General features: G+C 41.1%; 1 protein-coding gene across 1 annotated transcript; it reads left to right on the plus strand.

Moving 5' to 3' along the window:
• Positions 1 to 3,376: 3,376 nt before the first annotated feature.
• LOC119352888 lies at positions 3,377 to 4,169 on the plus strand. Its single transcript, XM_037619480.1, has 2 exons — positions 3,377 to 3,860; positions 3,998 to 4,169. The coding sequence occupies exons 1-2, from the start codon at positions 3,631 to 3,633 to the stop codon at positions 4,167 to 4,169; spliced, it is 402 nt and encodes a 133-aa protein (XP_037475377.1). The 5' UTR covers positions 3,377 to 3,630.
• Positions 4,170 to 20,712: the final 16,543 nt, after the last annotated feature.

Below are 20,712 nucleotides of genomic sequence, written 5' to 3' on the forward strand. Positions count from 1 at the left end.
TTCCGGCCGATTCGCGGTGCTCCGGTGTCCTCGTCGGTGGCGGAGTCGCGTGCTTGCCATTTAGGACGGCATTGCGCAGTTTTGTCGCCGCCGCGGTGGCAGTCATGCCGGTGTGGCTCGCCTGGTCCGCAGCCACATCCGTTTTTTGCCTTGTGATTATGCAGGCGATTTTCTAGATGTTAGTGCTAATTTGCCTCGAAATGCTATGGCCATCAGTGTAGAGAGTTTTTTGTTGAACTCAGGATATGATAGTTGCGATTGAACCCTAGATCTAGTTAGGTGCATTTCAAAGTGTAGGATAATAACAGTTACGACATTTTCAACAACTATCATCACTGGTGGCAACTAATTTTCTGAATCAACCGTGTGAGTTGCCACGACTATGCTTCAAAGTGGCAACTAATTTTGTGAATACACTATGCCTGTTGCCATATCATATGCAAGATAATGGCAAATTGACTATACAATAGACTCAATTGCGTTTGCCATGCTGACTTGTGATAGCTGAACATATTTGAATGTATTACATGGAAAATTGCCAACTAATTTTCTGAATCAACCGTTTGAGTTGCCACGACTATGCTTCAAAGTGGCAACTAATTTTGTGAAAACACTATGTCTGTTGCCATGTCATATGCATGATAATGGCAAATTGACTGTCCAATAGACTCAATTGCGTTTGTCATGCTGACTTGTCATAGCTGGACATATTTGAATGTATTACCTGACAACTCGTTTTTATATGAGGCCATGGTGTGAGTTGCCACATTATATGTTGTGCATTGGAAGTTGTCTGCCCTTTTTTGAAGTGACTTATGTTAACATGGCAACTTTGAACCTAGTAGATGTGATATGTACATTTTACAAAGCCAATGTTAGTTGCCACATTTCCTGATGGACAATCCTAGGGGGGTGAGTGTTCCTATGCTCTGCCTTATTTGCCACTTTCATTGGAGCCAACATGGCAAGTAGATTCTGCTAGCTGGCAACTGCTTCCTTCAGAAACACATACATGTCCCGTTGCCATGTTTCTGCAATTGCTTTTTCCATTTCATTATTTTTTTGCCTTTTGTGCATGTTCAGCACATGGCAACAACTGCCCTCTTCAGATGCTTAAACTTTGGGGAAACCATGGAGTTTTCTTTTTTGTTCAACGATGATATCCAGTGAATATTTACTTTATGCATTTCTTTCTATATCCATCGGCTGTGTTTTCATTTCACCCTAATGTGTGTTTTGTTCTTACCGTAGCACAATGGCTCGCGGCGACCATCAAGATGATGATGATGACTTCATGGAGTTACCGCGACAGAATCGCGCGACTGGTTGGATAAAAGATGGCGATGAGGTCACTTCCCACCCCCATATGTTTTAATGTCACATTGAGTTTTGAATCTTCTGTTAGAACTAAATTTTCATGACATTGAACATGGCAACAAGTGATCCTTTTTCTGTTATGCAGAAGAGGAAACGTCATCGCAATAGGGCTTCGCAAGAACGCCTGACTATATTGACTGAGGGATTTACTGATGAGCAGAAGGGAGCTGCCGGTGAGATGGGGATGCAGGCTCTGATGGATGTTCGATGCAAGAATCTAGTGAACCATGTATGCGACTGGCTCGGTGAGATTTATGATCCTGCCTCCAGGGAATTCGTGATTCCTGGACATGGAAGACTGCCTTTGGATGAGGAATCTGTCTTCTGCACGTTGGGTGTTCCCTGTGGAGAAATCAAAGTCCCATATGAGGTGAATAATAAGAATGAGGAAGCCTTATTCGCCTGTTTGTTTCCTGGGATGGCATCCATGCCGAATACGACTGTGCTGGCAACTTTGTTGGAGGGCTTGAAAACCCATGGCGAGGTATTTACGATGAAGCTACTCATGTACCTGATCTCAGCTGTCTTTGCGCCTACCACATCTCTTTGCCCAAGCAACAAGTGCTTCCCCATCCTGGTGAATGCTCTCTCTCTCTCTACTTCATTTTCCTTTGAATCTTTTGTTTTTGATGTCATCTGGAAGCTAGTCACTGCCAGTTTTTTGACCTTTTTCATTCGAATGCTGATGCGGCAAATGTTTGTCCTGAAATTGTATTGTGCAGGCGAAGTTGAAAGATGTTAAGAACATGAATCGGTGTAAATTCATCGCGGACTTCCTGCATGATGCATTCTCAAACAAGATGTACTAGAAGGGTCGTCGCTTGCACTTAATGGTATTTTTTCCATACTCTTTTGCAAATACTCTTATCACGGTTCATTGTTTTCCTAAATCAACATCGCAGTTGTTGATACGTGTGAACCGTAAAAGATCGTGCATGGCAACCGTACAATATCATGCATGGCAACCCTTTTGTTTCATTTTTTGTGTGAATCTTTTTACATGTGAAAGTGAGTTTTGTTTTGATCCATGGCATCTGTAGTTGCTGCCTACAAGGCAATAGCATTTTTCAACAACACAAGAAAGTGTTCATTCCATACATTCATACTCTTTTATACAATCTGCATGGCAACCATGATGTTGAGCTGGTGGCAGCTACCAGCATAACAAGATGGCAACTGCCAACATAGCATAATGGCAACTAACATAGATAGATGGCAAATCTTTCTTAATTCTCTTCAAATTGATGACTCAAGGAAACTACATAAGCTTCTTTTCAACATAGCATGACGGCAACCGACACAACTTTCTTTTTTATTGTGTATACCAGCTCATGTACGTCGATTGTTTTGATCTGTCCACTATCAACTTTACTGGGATAGGAGGTCCGTCACCTCCACATAAGTGTATCTACATGGACGTATGATGCTGTCAAGGCTGTGCTTGCCGCAGACAGGATAACTGATACGGAATAGGGGAAACTACAGGTTAGTTTTGCCTTCTTTCTTATACGTCATTCTTCAATTTCAATGCTGCATAACATATGAAAAATCCCCATACGGCAATCATTTATGGATAACAAGAGGTAAATACCTAGGCAGCCATGGCTGTCTGCACATGGCACCCATGTCTGACCCCATACGGCAACTTCGCCATCCGTGTCGAAACTCCTTCTTTTTTCCTCTTTTTGCAATACATGAATTTTAGCCACTACTCCTTATTTCTCTCTTACATCTTAGTTGTTTTTGCTGTTTTCCAGCTGATGGTCAAGCATGCTATAGACTACAGTGTGTTTGGTGGGCCACGAAACTTTGGCAAGTGGATGGATGTGCATTCAGCTTCATCTTGTCCTACTGAGGCAATAAATGATGTTTATTTTGTTTTTTCTCTTTTGCATTTTGTTATATATCTATGGTTGTTTTGGTTTTTTTGTTCTTACGCATGTGACTCTAATATGTTTTGGTTATTGCTACTTTTTGTTTTGTGCTCAGGCGAGGGCACCTGTTGAGCATCTAGTTGGGCAGTTTGCTTCCGGCATGACCAGCTTGCTCGGGAAGTTGGTTGAGGGTTGGACGGCACTTAATGGCTCTGACAGTGATGCGGTTGCGAGGCAGTTCACATCATTCCTTGGAGAACGGACACATTGACCAACTGGTTGCCGTGGCCGGTACGACTACAACAGCTCTCAGGAGCTCCCTGACACGCAAGATGAAATAGATGGAGATGCTGGTCTCGACAAGGAGGATGATGATGACATGGAGAATGTGCAACATGAAACCGACAACGATGAGCATGTTGAAGTTCGTGTAGGTGGTAAGAAGGATAAGGCTGCACCAAATGTTCCTCCACCGGAGAAAGTCATTGAACAAACAATTACGAGAGACACGGGGGTGTCGCCCTCAAAGAGGGGCAGGGCTCCAGAGGATGTCGGGCAGGGCTCTGCTGGCAAGAGGTCTAGGACCGACCCCATAGCTGCTAGGAGGAGGTTCGACATCTATTTAGTGTTTTGTTTGTCCCTCCTTTTTTAACAGACCGACCTTTTTTCCATTGTTTGATAAGTGCGGCATGATTTTTGTGTCTCACACTTGGTATCCTTTTTTTGCCATGTTTTTCTACGTGCAGTGAGGCGACAGCTGGTGGACGAGCAGTTAAGAAGAAACAAGCACCAACGCCAACTCTTGTTTCTGCCCGGTTGAACAAGGGTGTTCCTGCTACTGGTGACACCACTTTCACTAGGTCGTCTCCTCGTACGTCGACGTCCAACACCGGGGATCCTTCGTGTTGGAAGCCTTGAGGAAGACAATCAGGAAGTAGGCTCTCCCCTGTTTTTCATTGTCATAGTGCTACATTTTTGCTTGATGCATTCTAGATCATACACAACTTTTTCACTTGATACATTTATGTGGCAACTACTATTTGCTTCTTATGGCAGCTGCATAGCTTGCCACATGGGCTACTGCCATCAGTCCCACATGGCAACTGATGTTTTTCATGATCTATTTTTTGCTGCATGGCAACTCCTGCTTGTTTTGTATGGCAACTGCTAACAAGACCACATGGAAATTCTTATTCCACTGATATGGCAACTGGCAGCTTTCCACTAACTTCCACCACCTACATTGTCATGTGTGCTCATCCATAGCTTGTTATCAAGTGGCAGCTCTGGCACATCACACATTTTTTCATTTTTATGATGTCTACTATGGAAATTATTTTGCTCGCTTTTTTTATACTCTTGATGTGCTTTTTTGTAGGGTGAAGAAGACTACTACACGCGTGACCAAACACAATCTTAGAGACTCACTAGAATGCATTCATTCCAAGTTGTTGACAAGAGGCAACTCAGATGTTCATGAGGCGCCAGTCGACAAAACTGCTGTTGTACCGTCCACTATTCCCACTAGCTCCAATGCAGGCGACCGACCATCTCCGCCGGTTGTAGATGTGCAGACTACAACAGCAGTCATCCGTACATCTGGGAGTGATGAGTCAGTATCTACCAGGACTGCTGAGATATTGCCCACGCTGGTGGCAATGGGGGATGCTGTTGTGACCCATGCCACCCGATCAGCAAGCGTTGAAGTGGACGCTCCTGAGATCAACCTAAACAAGGAAGATTCTCGCTCATCTGACACGGATTCCAAGCGTGTGGCTGGTGGCACTTCTACGTCCACAAAATAAGGGGCTGCGTCCACATTTCAGAATGAGGCGCCATCCACAGGTGAGACTCATGGCACAACAACTCTAGCTGCTGGTGGTCCAGAGGCTGCTATGGCGACCGTTGCGTGAGCTGGTCTACCACCTAGGCGGTGTAGCCCCCGGAAGCATCCTGCACACACATCCAATGCACCAGATGTAGCTAGGAGCAGCAGAGATGACTCTGGTTATGTGCCTGCTTCCACACTATTCCCACCTCATGCAAAAAAGCAATGCTATGGAGAAAATGGAAGTCCGGAGTACAACTGACGCAGGTGGCAAGCCATGCATGACTGAAGGAGGTGAACGTCCGGAGTAGACTGCGCCTTTCACCGCCATGGAGAACCCCAGCTTAAATCTGCGCACTTCTAAGCTCCCAATCAACATTGGCATCCCCTATCGCCAAACAAGAAGATTGGCAAGAAAGTTGCGATTGAGACCGCTGACAGCATGCCCACGCCTATCAATAAGCCTGATGATTCTGCAACAGACGAGGTAGAAATGTTTGTTGATCTTTCACCTCTGGATTCTGCCAAGTAACTTGTTCGCGATCTGGCTGGTAGGCAGGAGAGGCACCCAATGGCTTTCACCCCACCGAGCTTTAGCCTTGGCATCGATCGCAGTCAAGATGGACCAGTGGTGCGAGATGTTGTGCCTGTTGCCTTTGCTTTCCCGGTAGGCATGGCCCCAATGATGGAGCAGCCAATGGCTGAAGGTAGGAAGGCTGTGAAGTTGCAGAGCCGATAGTTCACGGTACACTTTTTCTGTGTTTTTTATTTTGTTTCTACATTTTTTTGTCAGACGTTTGTCACAAGCTTTTTTGGTTTCTTACTGGCGATGGCAAATCTCATGAGATGCACATGGCAGCTGCAGTTTGCTACCACATGGCACCTATAGTTGTTGTCATGTGGCAATTCCATTCGGAAAGCACATGGCAACTGGAGTTGCTGCAACATGGCAACTCTAGTTCAATTTACTTGACAACTGCAGTTGTTGCCACATGGCAACTACAGTGCAATGCACATGGCAACTGGAGTTGTTTCCGCATGGACACTTTCTAAATTGCACCTACAGTTCACAATCTACATTTTTTCACAATAACTTGTTATTACCAAGTTTCCTAACCCATTGTTTTATCTTTCCAGCCCGAGGATATTTCGCCATCATTTGATGAAGCTTACCGCAGGATTGAGGAGGAAGCATTGAAGAGGAGGTCCTCATGGAGTCAGGGGCAATCAAGTTCTAACGTGCTTGCTGAGTCTATATCCAAGGATACTGTTAGAAGTTCCACCCCTGGATGTGTGAGGCAGAACAGGGTAGTTCACGCACCACCCGCGGATGACTATGAGCCCGAAGGTAAGGCCACAAAGGATCAGAACCATCTGTATGATATTGTCAAGTGTTTTGGAAATGTGAGGTCGAACAGCAAGCACATGAAGGAGCTGAAAGCGTAATGTCCACACCACATAACCCCTCAGTCACTCTTCTCCGATATTTCCCTTTTTGTTATTGCAGCCATGTGTTGTTTATGTTTTATTTTTATTTTTTAGTAGACATGATTCTTTCATGTTATATCATTTTCATACAGCTCATGTTCGGACAAAACCAAAATCATACAATGTGATGCGACATACATCGACCTGGGTAATCTTGCTGAGATCGTGAGGCCACTTGGTAAAATGTCCAAGAATGTAGTTGCGTGTGGGATTGACTTCATCAACAGGCATATGGAGATTTGTCCCGACAAGACGATTATGCAGTACAACATGACCTGCAAAATATGGGATGGTGACTTCCACCATAAAATCGCGAGGAAGCATTTCACTGCGCATGGTGAATTCAAGCTCACACTGAAGAAATATGTGAGTTTTTCTTCTTGTTGTACATATTTCTTCCATGTTATGTTTTGTCAGTAGCCATGCTTCATATGTGGCAGCAGCTGCCATGTAAAACATGTTTGACCGTTTAATGCAACTTATGTGCCAAGTTCACTTAAAATATTGGGCAAGTTTTGTTTTATACATTGATGGAAACTTCTTTTAATTACACATGGCAAAATAAACATTCCCCATGGGTGCATTATTGGGACCTTTGCTGCTTTGTCATTCATGTACCTGTTACTGCATCCGGCAATATCTTTACATATCATTTTTTCCAATTTACATCATTTCTGTTTTTGATGTGAACTCTACTTTTTCTTTCCTTCATTTTACTTGCAGGTCATGTTCCCCATGTTCCAGGAGCTTGCACCAGACAACCCAAATGACAAGTGTGGTCACCATTATGCAATTTGCCTTGACCTGAAGAACCAACGATTTGAGGTGCTCGATTCAATGTGTTCAGAAGCTAATGAGACCTTACTACACATGCTGAATTCTTTATCAACAACCTGAAAGAGACATGGAACCATCATTATGAAAACTCAAGGGTCCAGATTAGTCATTTTCCAATCGAGTATGTCGCGACTACGAAGCAAGGAAACAGGTAATTACTATATTTTTCATGTGTCCTCCACATCAATCCTAAACCTTGTCACATATGCATTGAAGTTTATGATTTTTTCTGTTCTCCTGAGTTCACATGATTCTTTTCTTTATAGGCATGACTGTGGCTTTCACACGCTGGAATACCTTGCAAAGTGGGAAGGTCGATGGGTCCCTGTCATCACAGTTGCAATGGTCGTCGAGCTCCATAAAATATACACATGGAACTGGTTGATGAATGAAGATTTCAACACGTGGGCAAACACATGAGAGTTCATAGAGGAAGCTGTGAAAAAGGCCAATAAGAAGTACAAGTGAGCATGTGATGCTCCATACCGCATGCCTACCTTACAATATGTGGCTGAGGAATGTAAGGTATCAACTTGTTCTTTTAAAACTATGTCTGTGTGCTATGTTATGACTGCATCCCCCGTAGTCTAGTTTATAGTGGTGGCGTGTGAGTGCCATTTGAATATTTTGTAATATATGCGTGTATCTAAACCTGCTTAGGTGTGACAACAGCTACATTTATGTTCAGTATTATTATGCGTTTTGTGGTTGGTAGTACCAGTTGGGTGCTTGAATGCATCTATGATGTCTGAAATACGACAAATATAGTTGATCAGGGACGATTAGTAAAAGTAATCGTTCTGTTTTTTTTTGTTTTTTGGGGTTATTTGCATTGCTAACTGTATCAGTTAGCATGGTAGGTAGTCCATAAGCAAACCGTTCTCTCGTGTTTTTGCACGTGATCGTTCCAACTAGTTTGTTCATAGTATGTGTAAAATACAATATGTGTGGAAAAAATGCGTGGAAATGTACACGATGGCAGATTAAGTAAAAATTACATGGCAGATTCGATGGAAGCTATATGGCAGATTTATTAGCACATATGTGGCAATTATAGTCATTCATACATGGCACTTTCTTTAAATTTTGATGTCCACCAACAATCATTCTCCCATTTTTTAAAACCTTTTGATCATTTAGCTCACAAAAATGTCACCAACACCCAAGTTATAATCCTCCACATTTCCTTATGGGTTGCCCGTCCCTTTCTTTGTTTTCTTGTGCTTTGCTTGAATTTACAACCCTAATTTGAATCTCACCTATTTTGGACGCCCTTTTGTGATGGAACAGGGCGGGTTCCTGACCTGGGTTTGCGTGCTTGCTGTTCCAGACCCTACCTCCGAGTTTTCAGATGATGGACCTATGGACGAAGGCACACTTGAGATGGGAGGGAACTTGTGTAAGGCTTCTTCAGCCTTCCTCTTTTTGATCTCATCAAGCTCTCTTTTCAGGGCCTTCCTGTATTTTTCTGCCACCCTCGCTGTCTCATCACTCTTGCATGCTTCATCTATTAGTTCAGTATAGTTGTTTGTCAACACAATGTGCCTCACGGCGTCCATGGTTGCCTATGGTCTCTCATCATGCACAACCAAAACTGCATTTGATGTTTGTGGCCCCAACGCATCATCAGCGTCCCAAGTCCATCGCCACCGTATGAAATGGTGGGGCAATCACATTACCGCATGGATGTCCATTACTTTTAGTATATGACAGCACATAATCCCGTCCCGTTCAAATTTGCAGCATTGGCAGTAGTATTCACCTTCGTTTACCAAGGCCTTCACAAAGTAGTTCCTTCCCTTGTACGGGTCTTCAGGTTCTGAATTGGACATGCCCAAGAGAGAACACACCTTGAACGTATGTTCATCCACCTGGTAAGCTGTATACATGCTGGCACGCTTTATTTCTTCCTAGAATCTGCATGTTTTTGGGCTTTTTGTTGGACTATTATATGATGTTCGTAGCACCTTATGTCGAGGTAGGTCGTAACATAGCAAACGTATCTAAAATAATGATGGCATGGAAATCCTTATTTTTCCCACATTTTTCTTGGGTTGTTTGTTTCCACATGACAACTGCATGATATTTCATATGGCAACTGCATAACATTCAACATGGCAAATGCAGTTCATTTAAAATGGCAAATGCAGTTCATTCAACATGGCAAATGCAGTTCATAAGACATGGCAACTGCAGTTTTGTCTCACATGTCACTACCTATCATTTCACATGGCAACTACAGTTCGTTACACATGGAAACTACAGTTCAACACACATGGCAACTATAGTTGGTTTCACATGGCAACTGCAGATCATGCATACAATGTACTCAGTGCCTATTTTCAATAGATGATCAAGTCAAAAAATTTGGCAACTGCATTGCAACATACATGGCACCTGCTATCTTCATGCTTGTGCAAATAAGACGGTAAGATAATCCACTTGTTAAAAATGTTGTTGGTATATATCTTGCTCATCTGCCTCTCCATAGGTAAATATATTACAATTTAGGCTGCTTGAGCGCGGTGTTTCACAGGAATTAAGGAAGAATTTAACGCATATTTGCGTAACACTGATCTTGTGAGCTTCGAGGAAGAAAAGTGCAGCCAGTATCACTATCTCACTAGTTCCTTTGAGAGGATGTTTGAATTTTCATCTTCATGTAATTCTCCAACTGTCCTGTTTGATCTTTATGAAAATTCTTACACTATGGATTTAGAGGATTTTACCACTGCTTACAAACTTCCACAATGGGGTAGTGTTAGGGAACCTCGCAAATCTGAATTTATAGATTTTCTTGCTAGTATAACCGTGGGGGAATCTAGAGATATAACACAAGCTACCATATGGAGCATTCACTTTCCTGCTATACATTATTTTGCTCTCTTCATAGGTAGATGCATTAATGGTAAAGATGAGGCATGTCACATGTGTGTCCCTGACCTCAGTATTCTTAGGAGTGCCGTGTTAGGAGATAAATCTTATAATTTGGGAGCCATTGTTGCACGTAGGTTGCATCTTAATATATTTAATGGAGATTTCTTTGGTGGAATTTATGCAACCCATAGCTAATTTTCTTGGTATAGCCATATGTGAAGAAGATATTGAGTTGCCTCCTACTTATTTGGATTATGAGGCTATGGTTCACCACCAGTTTGTCGAGAGGAATGAATCACCTCTCCAGTTTCGCTTAATCTTTGACAGACGCCATGCTGTCCGTATTACTCTCCCTGCTCCTGCCTTCTTTGATTATCAGGCAAAAGGAAGATATGTTATCACCAGAGAGGAGGCAGATGTGTACAGGACGAGGGCAAAGGCCGCTCATCACCACGCTGCAGCTCAGGAGGCGATAGCCGCTGCATCTCAGTACGACCCCAACTATTATTATGGATATCCGCCAGGCCAGCCGTGGCCATAGACCAACTTAGGCCAAAAACCTAAGCTTGGGGGAGTACGTATTTCTCACCGACATTATATTCATGTTCACACACTCATTGCTAGATGTCGATGCTCATACTTTTTTATTGTATCATCCATGCTTGTTTATTTTCCTTTTTATGCTTTCTTCTTGTGTGTCTAATAAACCTTAAGAAAACCAAAAAAAATTAGTTGTAGCTTTTAATTAGTTTACTTTCCATGCTTGTAGTAGTAATTAAAAAGAAAACCCAAAAAGATTTCCTGTTCTTGTTTTACTTGTTGGTAGCTTTCCCGTGTAAATAGTTTTATTTCTTTTCTTTTCTTTGGGGGTCGATAGGAGAAGACCATGATTAAATTGTTGAAGTAGCTCTTATATGCATTATTGTTGATCTGACAAAGAGCCCATATCACCTTGTCTTCTCCTCTTGCTACCTCTTGAGCACTGCGTTGGTTTTTCCCTGAAGAGGAATTTATCTATTAATCATCTACGAAAAGAATTAAATAAATAGCACCTTCCAAATAAAAATGGCGGCAATTCTCGTGAGCACTAAAGTTTCTTTTTTTTACAGCAAGATATCAAGACTTTCCCCAAGTCTTCCCAACTACTTGGCATAAACACTAATTAAACACAAAAACACAACCTAAACAGAGGCTAGATAAATTATTGATTACTAAACAGGAGCAAAAAGCAAGGAATAAAAATAAAATTGGGTTGCCTCCCAACAAGCGCTATAGTTTAACGCCCCTAGCTAGGCATAAAAAGCAAGGATGGATCTAGGTATCGCCATCTTTGGTAGGCAATCCATAAGTGGCTCGCATAATAGATTCATAAGGTAATTTAATTTTCTTTCTAGGAAAGTGTTCCATGCCTTTCCTTAATGGAAATTGGAATCTAATATTTCCTTCCTTCATATCAATAATTGCACCAATCGTTCTAAGGAAAGGTCTACCAAGAATAATAGGACATGAAGGATTGCAATCTATGTCAAGAACAATAAAATCTACGGGTACATAATTCCTATTTGCAACAATAAGAACTTCATTAATTCTTCCCATAGGTTTCTTAATAGTGGAATCTGCAAGATGCAAGTTTAGAGAGCAATCATCAAAATCACGGAAACCTAACAAATCACACAAAGTCTTTGGAATTGTGGAAGCACTAGCACCCAAATCACATAAAGCATAAAACTCATGATCTTTAATCTTAATTTTAATAGTTGGTTCTCACTCGTCATAAAGTTTTCTAGGGATAGAAACTTCCAATTCAAGTTTTTCTTCATAAGATTGCATCAAGGCATCAACGATATGTTTAGTGAACGCTTTATTTTGACTATAAGTGTGAGGAGAATTTAGCACGGATTGCAACAAGGAAATACAATCAATCAAAGAGAAATTTTCATAATTAAATTCCTTGAAATCCAAAATAGTGGGTTTAGCAACATCTAGGGTTTTAATTTCTTCGATCCCACTTTCATCAATTTTAGCATCAAGATCTAAAAACTCCGAATTCTTGGAACGCCTTCTAGGTAAAGGTGGATCATATTCAGTCCCATCATTATTAATATTAATATTGCAAAACAAAGATTTAATAGGGGACACATCAATAACTTTTAGATCTTCATCTTTATTTTCATATGAACTAGAAGAACATGCTCTTATAAAGGCATCTTTCTTAGCACGCATCCTAGCGGTTCTTTCTTTGCACTCATCAATGGGAATTCTCATGGCTTGGAGAAACTCATTGATATCATGCTTAGGTGGAATAGATCTAAGTTTCAAAGAATCAACATCAAGAGAAATTCTATCAACGTTCCTAGCCAACTCATCAATCTTAAGCAATTTTTCTTCAATCAAAGCATTGAAATTCTTTTGCGAAGTAATAAATTATTTAATATTAGATTAAAAATCAGAGGGCATCTTATTATAATTTACATAAGAATTGTTGTAGGAATTACCATAATTATTAGAGGGATTACTAGGATAAGGCCTAGGATTAAAATTTCCTCTATATGCGTTGTTACCAAAATTGTTCCTACCAACAAAATTCACATACATAGATTCATTATTATTCTCAATCAAAGTAGACAAGGGCATATCATTAGGATCAGAAGAAACACTTTTACTAGCAAATAATTTCATAAGTTCATCCATCTTTCCACTCAAAACATTAATTTCTTCTATTGCATGCACCTTTTTATTAGTAGATCTTTCCGTATGCCATTGAGAATAATTAACCATAATATTATCTAGAAGTTTAGTAGATTCTCCTAAAGTGATTTCCATAAAAGTGCCTCCCGCGGCCGAATCTAAAAGATTTCTTGAAGCAAAATTCAATCCGGCATAAATTTTTTGTATAACCATCCACAAATTCAAACCATGAGTAGGGCAATTACGTATCATTAATTTCATCCTCTCCCAAGCTTGTGCAACATGTTCATGATCAAGTTGCTTAAAATTCATAATATCGTTTCTAAGGGAGATGGTCTTAGCGGGAGGAAAATACTTAGAGATAAGAGCATCTTTGCACTTATTCCATGAATCAATACTATTTTTAGGCAAAGACGAGAACCAAGTTTTAGCACGATCTCTAAGCGAAAAAGGAAATAGCTTCAATTTAACAATATCGTTATCCACATCTTTCTTCTTTTGCATATCACACAAATCAACGAAGCTATTTAGATGGGTAGCGGCATCTTCACCAGGAAGGCCGGAAAACGGATCTTTCATGACAAGATTCAGCAAGGCAGCATTAATTTCACAAGATTCAGCATCAGTAAGAGGAGCAATCGGAGTGCTAATAAAATCATTGTTGTTGGTATTGGTAAAGTCACACAATTGAGTGTTATCTTGAGCCATCATGACAAGCAAGCAATCCAACACACAAGCAAACAAAAAGCAAGCGGGCAAAAAGAGGCAAATGGGAAAAGAGAGGGAGGATAGAGAGAGAGAGGGTGAATAAAATGGCAAGGGTGAAGTGGGGGAGAGGAAAACAAGAGGCAAATGGCAAATAATGTAATGCGGGAGATAGGGATTGTGATGGGTACTTGGTATATTGACTTTTGCGTAGACTCCCCGGCAACGGCGCCAGAAATCCTTCTTGCTACCTCTTGAGCACTGCGTTGGTTTTTCCCCGAAGAGGAAGGGATGATGCAGCAAAGTAGTGTAAGTATTTCCCTCGGTTATTGAGAACCAAGGTATCAATCTAGTAGGGGGCTACGCGCGAGTCCCTCGTACCTGCACAAAACAAATAAATCCTCGCAACCAACGCGATAAGGGGTTGTCAATCCCTACACAGCCACTTATGAGAGTGAGATCTGATAGATATGATAAGATAATATTTTTGGTATTTTTATGATAAAGATGCAAAGTAAAATAAAAGCAAAGTAAAAAAGCAAAGGAAATAACTAAGTATTGGAAGATTAATGTGATGAAGATAGACCCGAGAGCCATAGGTTTTACTAGTGGCTTCTCTCAAGAGCATAAGTATTTTACGGTGGGTGAAGGAATTACTGTTGAGCAATTGACAAAACTGAGCATAGTTATGAGAATATCTAGGTATGCTCATGTATATAGGCATCACGTCCAAGACAAGTAGAATGACTCCTGCCTGCATCTACTACTATTACTCCACTCATCGACCGCTATCCAACATGCATCTAGAGTCTTAAGTTCATGAAAACAGAGTAATGCCTTAAGCAAGATGACATGATGTAGAGGGATGAACACATGCAATATGATGAAAACCCCATCTTGTTATCCTTGATGGCAACAATAAAATACGTGCCTTCCTGCCCCTACTATCACTAGGAAAGGACACCGCAAGATTGAACCCAAAGCTAAGCACTTCTCCCATTGCAAGAAAGATCAATCTAGTAGGCCAAACCAAACTGATAATTCGAAGAGACTTGCAAAGATAACCAATCATACATAAAAGAATTCAGAGAAGATTCAAATATTGTTCATAGATAGACTTGATCATAAACCCACAATTCATCGGTCTCAACAAACACACCGCAAAAAGAAGATTACATCGAATAGATCTCCACAAGAGAGGGGGGGGACATTGTATTGAGATCCAAAAAGAGAGAAGAAGCCATCTAGCTAATAACTATGGACCCGCAGGTCTGAGGTGAACTACTCACACTTCATCGGAGGGGCTATGGTGATGATGTAGAAGCCCTCCATGATGGATACCCCCTCCGGCGGAGCTCCGGAACAGGCCCCAAGATGGGATCTCGTGGATATAGAAAGTTGCGGCGGTGAAATTAGGGTTTTGGCTCCATATCTGATCGTTTGGGGGTACATAGGTATATATAGGAGGAAGGAGTACGTCGGTGGAGCAACAGGGGGCCCATGAGGGTGGAGGGCGCGCCTGGGGGGGGGGGGGTAGGCGCGCCCCCTACCTCGTGGCCTCCTCCTTTGTTTCTTGACGTAGGGTCCAAGTCTGCTGGATCATGTTCGGTGACAAAATCACGTTCCCGAAGGTTTCATTCCGTTTGGACTCCGTTTGATATTCCTTTTCTTTAAAACCCTAAAATAGGCAAAAAACAGCAATTCTGGGCTGGGCCTCCGGTTAATAGGTTAGTCCCAAAAATAATATAGAAGTGGATAATAAAGCCCAATAATGTCCAAAACAATAGATAATATAGCATGGAGCAATCAAAAATTATAGATACGTTGGAGACGTATCACCTGTCTATTGAATGCTTGCAGATTCCAGCTTAGTCCAATGCACGTGCACTATTATTATTATTATTATTATTATTATTATTATTATTATTATTATTATTATTATTATTATTATTATTATTATTATTATTATTATCCACATCATTCGGTCATGCAAGTGAAAGGCAACTATGACGATATATGATGGATTGACTGAGATGAGAAAAGCTGGTATGAACTCGACCTCTTTTGTTTTTGTAAATATGATTAGTTCATCGTTCCTGATTCAGCCTATTATGAATAAACATGTTTGCAATGACAACTAGAGATCATAGTTTCTTGTGCCATGCTTCATTAGCTAGGAGCTTATAATGGTTTACCTTGTGTGCCAACATGCTATTAAAATGGTTGTGATGTGGTATGATAGGGTGGTATCCTCCTCTGAATGATTTAAGTGACTTGACTTGGCGCATGTTCACACATGTAGTTGAAACAAAATCAACATAGCCTTCAAGATATTTATGTTCACGGTGGATTATATCCTACTCATGCTTGCATTCGGTGTTGATTAATTTTAATGCATGTTCATGACTGTTGTCGCTCTCTAGCTGGTCGCTTCCGAGTCTTTTGCTAGCCTTCACCTGTACTAAGCAGGAATACTGCTTGTCTATCCAACTCCATAAACCCCAAAGTTATTCCATATGAGTCCACCATACCTACCTATATACGGTATCTACCTGCCGTTCCACGTAAATTTGTATGTGCCAAACTCTAAACCTTCAAATAAATATCCTGTTTTGTATGCTTGAATAGCTCATGTATCAACTAGGACTGTCTGTATCTTCCATGTTAGGCGGGTTATTCTCAAGAGGAGTGGACTCCGCTCCTCACTCACGAGAAAGTGGCTGGTCACCGGGATGCCCAGTCCCATGCTTTATGCAAGCTAAATCAAAATAATTGCAAACAAAACTCCCCCTGGGACTCTTGTTAGTTGGAGGCACTCGTTGTTTCGAGCAAGCCATGGATTGATGCTTGTTGGTGGAGGGGGAGTATAAACTTTACCATTTTGTTTGGGAACCGCCTATAATGTGTGTAGCATGGAAGATATCGCCATCTCTTGGTTGTTATGTTGACAATGTAAGTATATCGCTCAAAATATTATTCGCCTCTATTTCAAAACCGAGCTCTGGCACCTCTACAAATCCCTGCTTCCCTCTGTGAAGGGCCTATCTATTTACTTTCATGTTGAGTCATCATCCTCTTATTAAAAAGCACTAGTTGGAGAGCACCGCTGTCATTTGCATTCATTACTGTTAGTTTACATTGAGTATGACTTGACTGGATCTCTTTTACCATGAATTATGATGTCTAGTCAGTCCTTGATCTTTAAAGGTGCTCTACATTTATGTTTTGCGGTCTCAAAAAGGGCTAGCGAGATACCATCTTGTTATATCATATTATGATTGTTTTGAGAAAGTGTTGTCATCCGAGATTTATTATTATTGCTCGCTAGTTGATTATGCCATTGATATGAGTAAACATGAGACCTATGCGCTATTGTGAATATGGTTAGTTCATAATCTTTGCTGAAAACTTGAATGCTGGCTTTACATATTTACAACAACAAGACTATGTAAAAATTTTCCTTTATCACTTCAGTTTGTCAACTGAATTGCTTGAGGACAAGCAAAGGTTTAAGCTTGGGGGAGTTGATACGTCTCTGTCGTATCTACTTTTCCAAACACTTTTGCCCTTGTTTTAGACTCTAACTTGCATGATTTGAATGGAACTAACCCGGGCTGACGCTGTTTTCAGCAGAATTGCCATGCTGTTATTTATGTGCAGAAACAAAAGTTCTCGGAATGACCTCAAACTTCACGGAACATCTTTTCGGAAATAATAAAAAATCCTTGCAAAAGATGAAGACTAGGGGGCCCACACCCTAGCCACGAGGGTGGGGGGCGCGCCTCCTACCTCGTGGGCCCCCTGGAGCTCCTCCGACCTCGACTCCAACTCTATATATTTGTTTTCGGTGAGAAAAATAAAGAAGAAGGATTCATCACGTTTTACGATACGGAGCCACCGCCAAGCCCTAAAACCTCTCGGGAGGGATGATCTAGAGTCCATTAGGGGCTCCGGAGAGGGGGATCCGTCGCCATTGTCATCATCAACCATCCTCCATCACCAATTTCATGATGCTCACCGCCGTGCGTGAGTAATTCCATCATAGGCTTGTTGGACGGTGATGGGTTGGATGAGATTTATCATGTAATCGAGTTAGTTTTGTTAGGGTTTGATCCCTAGTATCCACTATGTTCTGAGATTGATGTTGCTATGACTTTGCTATGCTTAATGCTTGTCACTAGGGCCCGAGTGCCATGATTTCAGATCTGAACCTATTATGTTTTCATCAATATATGAGAGTTCTTGATCCTATCTTGCAAGTCTATAGTCACCTATTATGTGTTATGATCCGTTAACCCTGAAGTGACAATAATCGGGATACTTACCGGTGATGACCATAGTTTGAGGAGTTCATGTATTCACTATGTGTTAATGCTTTGGTCCGGTACTCTATTAAAAGGAGGCCTTAATATCCCTTAGTTTCTGCTAGGACCCCGCTGCCACGGGAGGGTAGGACAAAAGATGTCATGCAAGTTCTTTTCCATAAGCACGTATGACTATATTCAGAATACATGCCTAGATTACATTGATGAATTGGAGCTAGTTCTGTGTCAGCGTAGGTTATGACTGTTACATGATGAACCGCATCCGACATAATTCTCCATCACTGATCCATCGCCTACGAGCTTTCCATATATTGTTCTTCGCTTATTTACTTTTCCGTTGCTATTGCTATCATCACTACAAAATACCAAAAACATTACTTTTGCTACCATTAACTTTTGCTACTGTTACCATTACTATCATATTACTTTGCTACTAAATACTTTGCTGCAGATATTAAGTTTCCAGGTGTGGTTGAATTGACAACTCAGCTGCTAATACTTGAGAATATTCTTTGGCTCCCCTTGTGTCGAATCAATAAATTTGGGTTGAATACTCTACCCTCGAAAACTGTTGCGATCCCCTATACTTGTGGGTTATCAGTGGACAACACTCTTCCCCTCTTGTTGCTATGCATCACCATGATCTTGCGTGTGCGTAGGATTTTTTTTTTAAATTACTGCGTTCTCCAACAATATAAATAACAACTTTATTATTGCCTTTAGGGCATATTTCTTTAGTCCCCCACTTGCACTAGAGTCAATAATCTAGATTACATTGTAATGATTCTAACACCCATGGAGTCTTGGTGCTGATCATGTTTAGCTCGTGAGAGAGGCTTAGTCAACGGGTCTGCAACATTCAGATCTGTATGTATCTTGCAAATCTCTATGTCTCCCTCCTTGACTTGATCGTGGATGGAATTGAAGCGTCTCTTGATGTGCTTAGTTCTCTTGTGAAATCTGGATTCCTTTACCAAGGCAATTGCACCAGTATTGTCACAAAAGATTTTCATTGGACCCGATGCACTAGGTATGACACCTAGATTGGATATGAACTCCTTCATCCAGACTCCTTCATTTGATGCTTCCGAAGCACCTATGTATTCCGCTTCACACATAGATCCCGCCATGACGCTCTGCTTGGAACTGCAGCAACTGACAGCTCTACCATTTAATAAAAACACGTATCCGGTTTGTGACTTAGAGTCATCCGGATCAGTGTCAAAGCTTGCATCGACGTAACCATTTACGGCGAGCTCTTTGTCACCTCCATATACAAGAAACATATTCTTAGTCCTTTTCAGGTATTTCAGGATGTTCTTGACCGTTGTCCAGTGATCCACTCCTGGATTACTTTGGTACCTCCCTGCTAAACTAATAGCAAGGCACACATCAGGTCTAGTACACATCATTGCATACATGATAGAGCCTATGGCTGAAGCATAGGGAACACCTTTTATTTTCTCTCTGTCTTCTGTAGTGGTCGGGCATTGAGTCTGACTCAACTTCACACCTTGTAACACAGGCAAGAACCCTTTCATTGCTTGATCCATTTTGAACTTCTTCAAAACTTTATGAAGGTATGTGCTTTGTAAAAGTCCAATTAAGCGTCTTGATCTATCTCTATAGATCTTGATGCCCAATATATAAGTAGCTTCACCGAGGTCTTTCATTGAAAAATTCTTATTCAAGTATCCTTTTATGCTAATCTGAAATTCAGTATCATTTCTGATCAACAATATGTCATTTACATATAATATCAGAAATGCTACAGAGCTCCCACTCACTTTCTTGTAAATACAGGCTTCTCCAAAAGTATGTATAAAACCATATGCTTTGATCACACTATCAAAGCATATATTCCAACTCCGAGAGGCTTGCACCAGTCCATAAATGGATCGCTAGAGCTTGCACACTTTGTTAGCACCTTTTGGATCGACAAAACCTTCTGGTTGCATCATATACAACTCTTCTTTAAGATATCCATTAACGAATGCAGTGACATCCATTTGCCAAATTTTATAATCATAAAATGTGGCAATTGCTAACATGATTTGGACAGACTTAAGCATCGCTACGGGTGAGAAGGTCTCATCGTAGTCAACTCCTTGAACTTGTCGCAAACCTTTTGCAACAAGTCGAGCTTTGTAGACAGTAATATTACCATCAGCGTCAATCTTCTTCTTGAAGATCCATTTATTCTCTATGGCCAGCCGATCATCGGGCAAGTCAACCAAAGTCCGGACTTTGTTCTCATACTGTAGGGATCCGACCTCAAACGGTCAAATCTCTGTGCATAAGTATCATCCCTGGATCGCTAATGCTGACACACAGAATACTTGAAGGATTTATAACAGAGTGCAATCACACACTTAATACATCGATAGTCTCAAAGAGAACTTATTGCAATAATATGGCTTAAGGCCATCTAAATAAGATAACATTGGAAGGCTTCGAAGATAAAGTGAGTCCATCAACTCCAACGGCATAACTGAGTGCACGACAATGACCTAGCGCACCTTACTCTTCGTCCGAAATGTCTGCAACATAATACGTTGCAGCCCGAAAATGGGTCAGCACATGGAATATGCTGGCAAAATAACACTATAGTCCAATGAACAGGTAATAACTATAACTATATGCATATATGGCTGGTGGAGGCTCTACAGTTAACATGTTTTTGTGAAAAGCCAATTTTTGCTACAACAAAGGA

This window comes from Triticum dicoccoides, chromosome 1A, assembly GCF_002162155.2.
Source record: "Triticum dicoccoides isolate Atlit2015 ecotype Zavitan chromosome 1A, WEW_v2.0, whole genome shotgun sequence".
Taxonomy (NCBI): Eukaryota; Viridiplantae; Streptophyta; class Magnoliopsida; order Poales; family Poaceae; genus Triticum; species Triticum dicoccoides.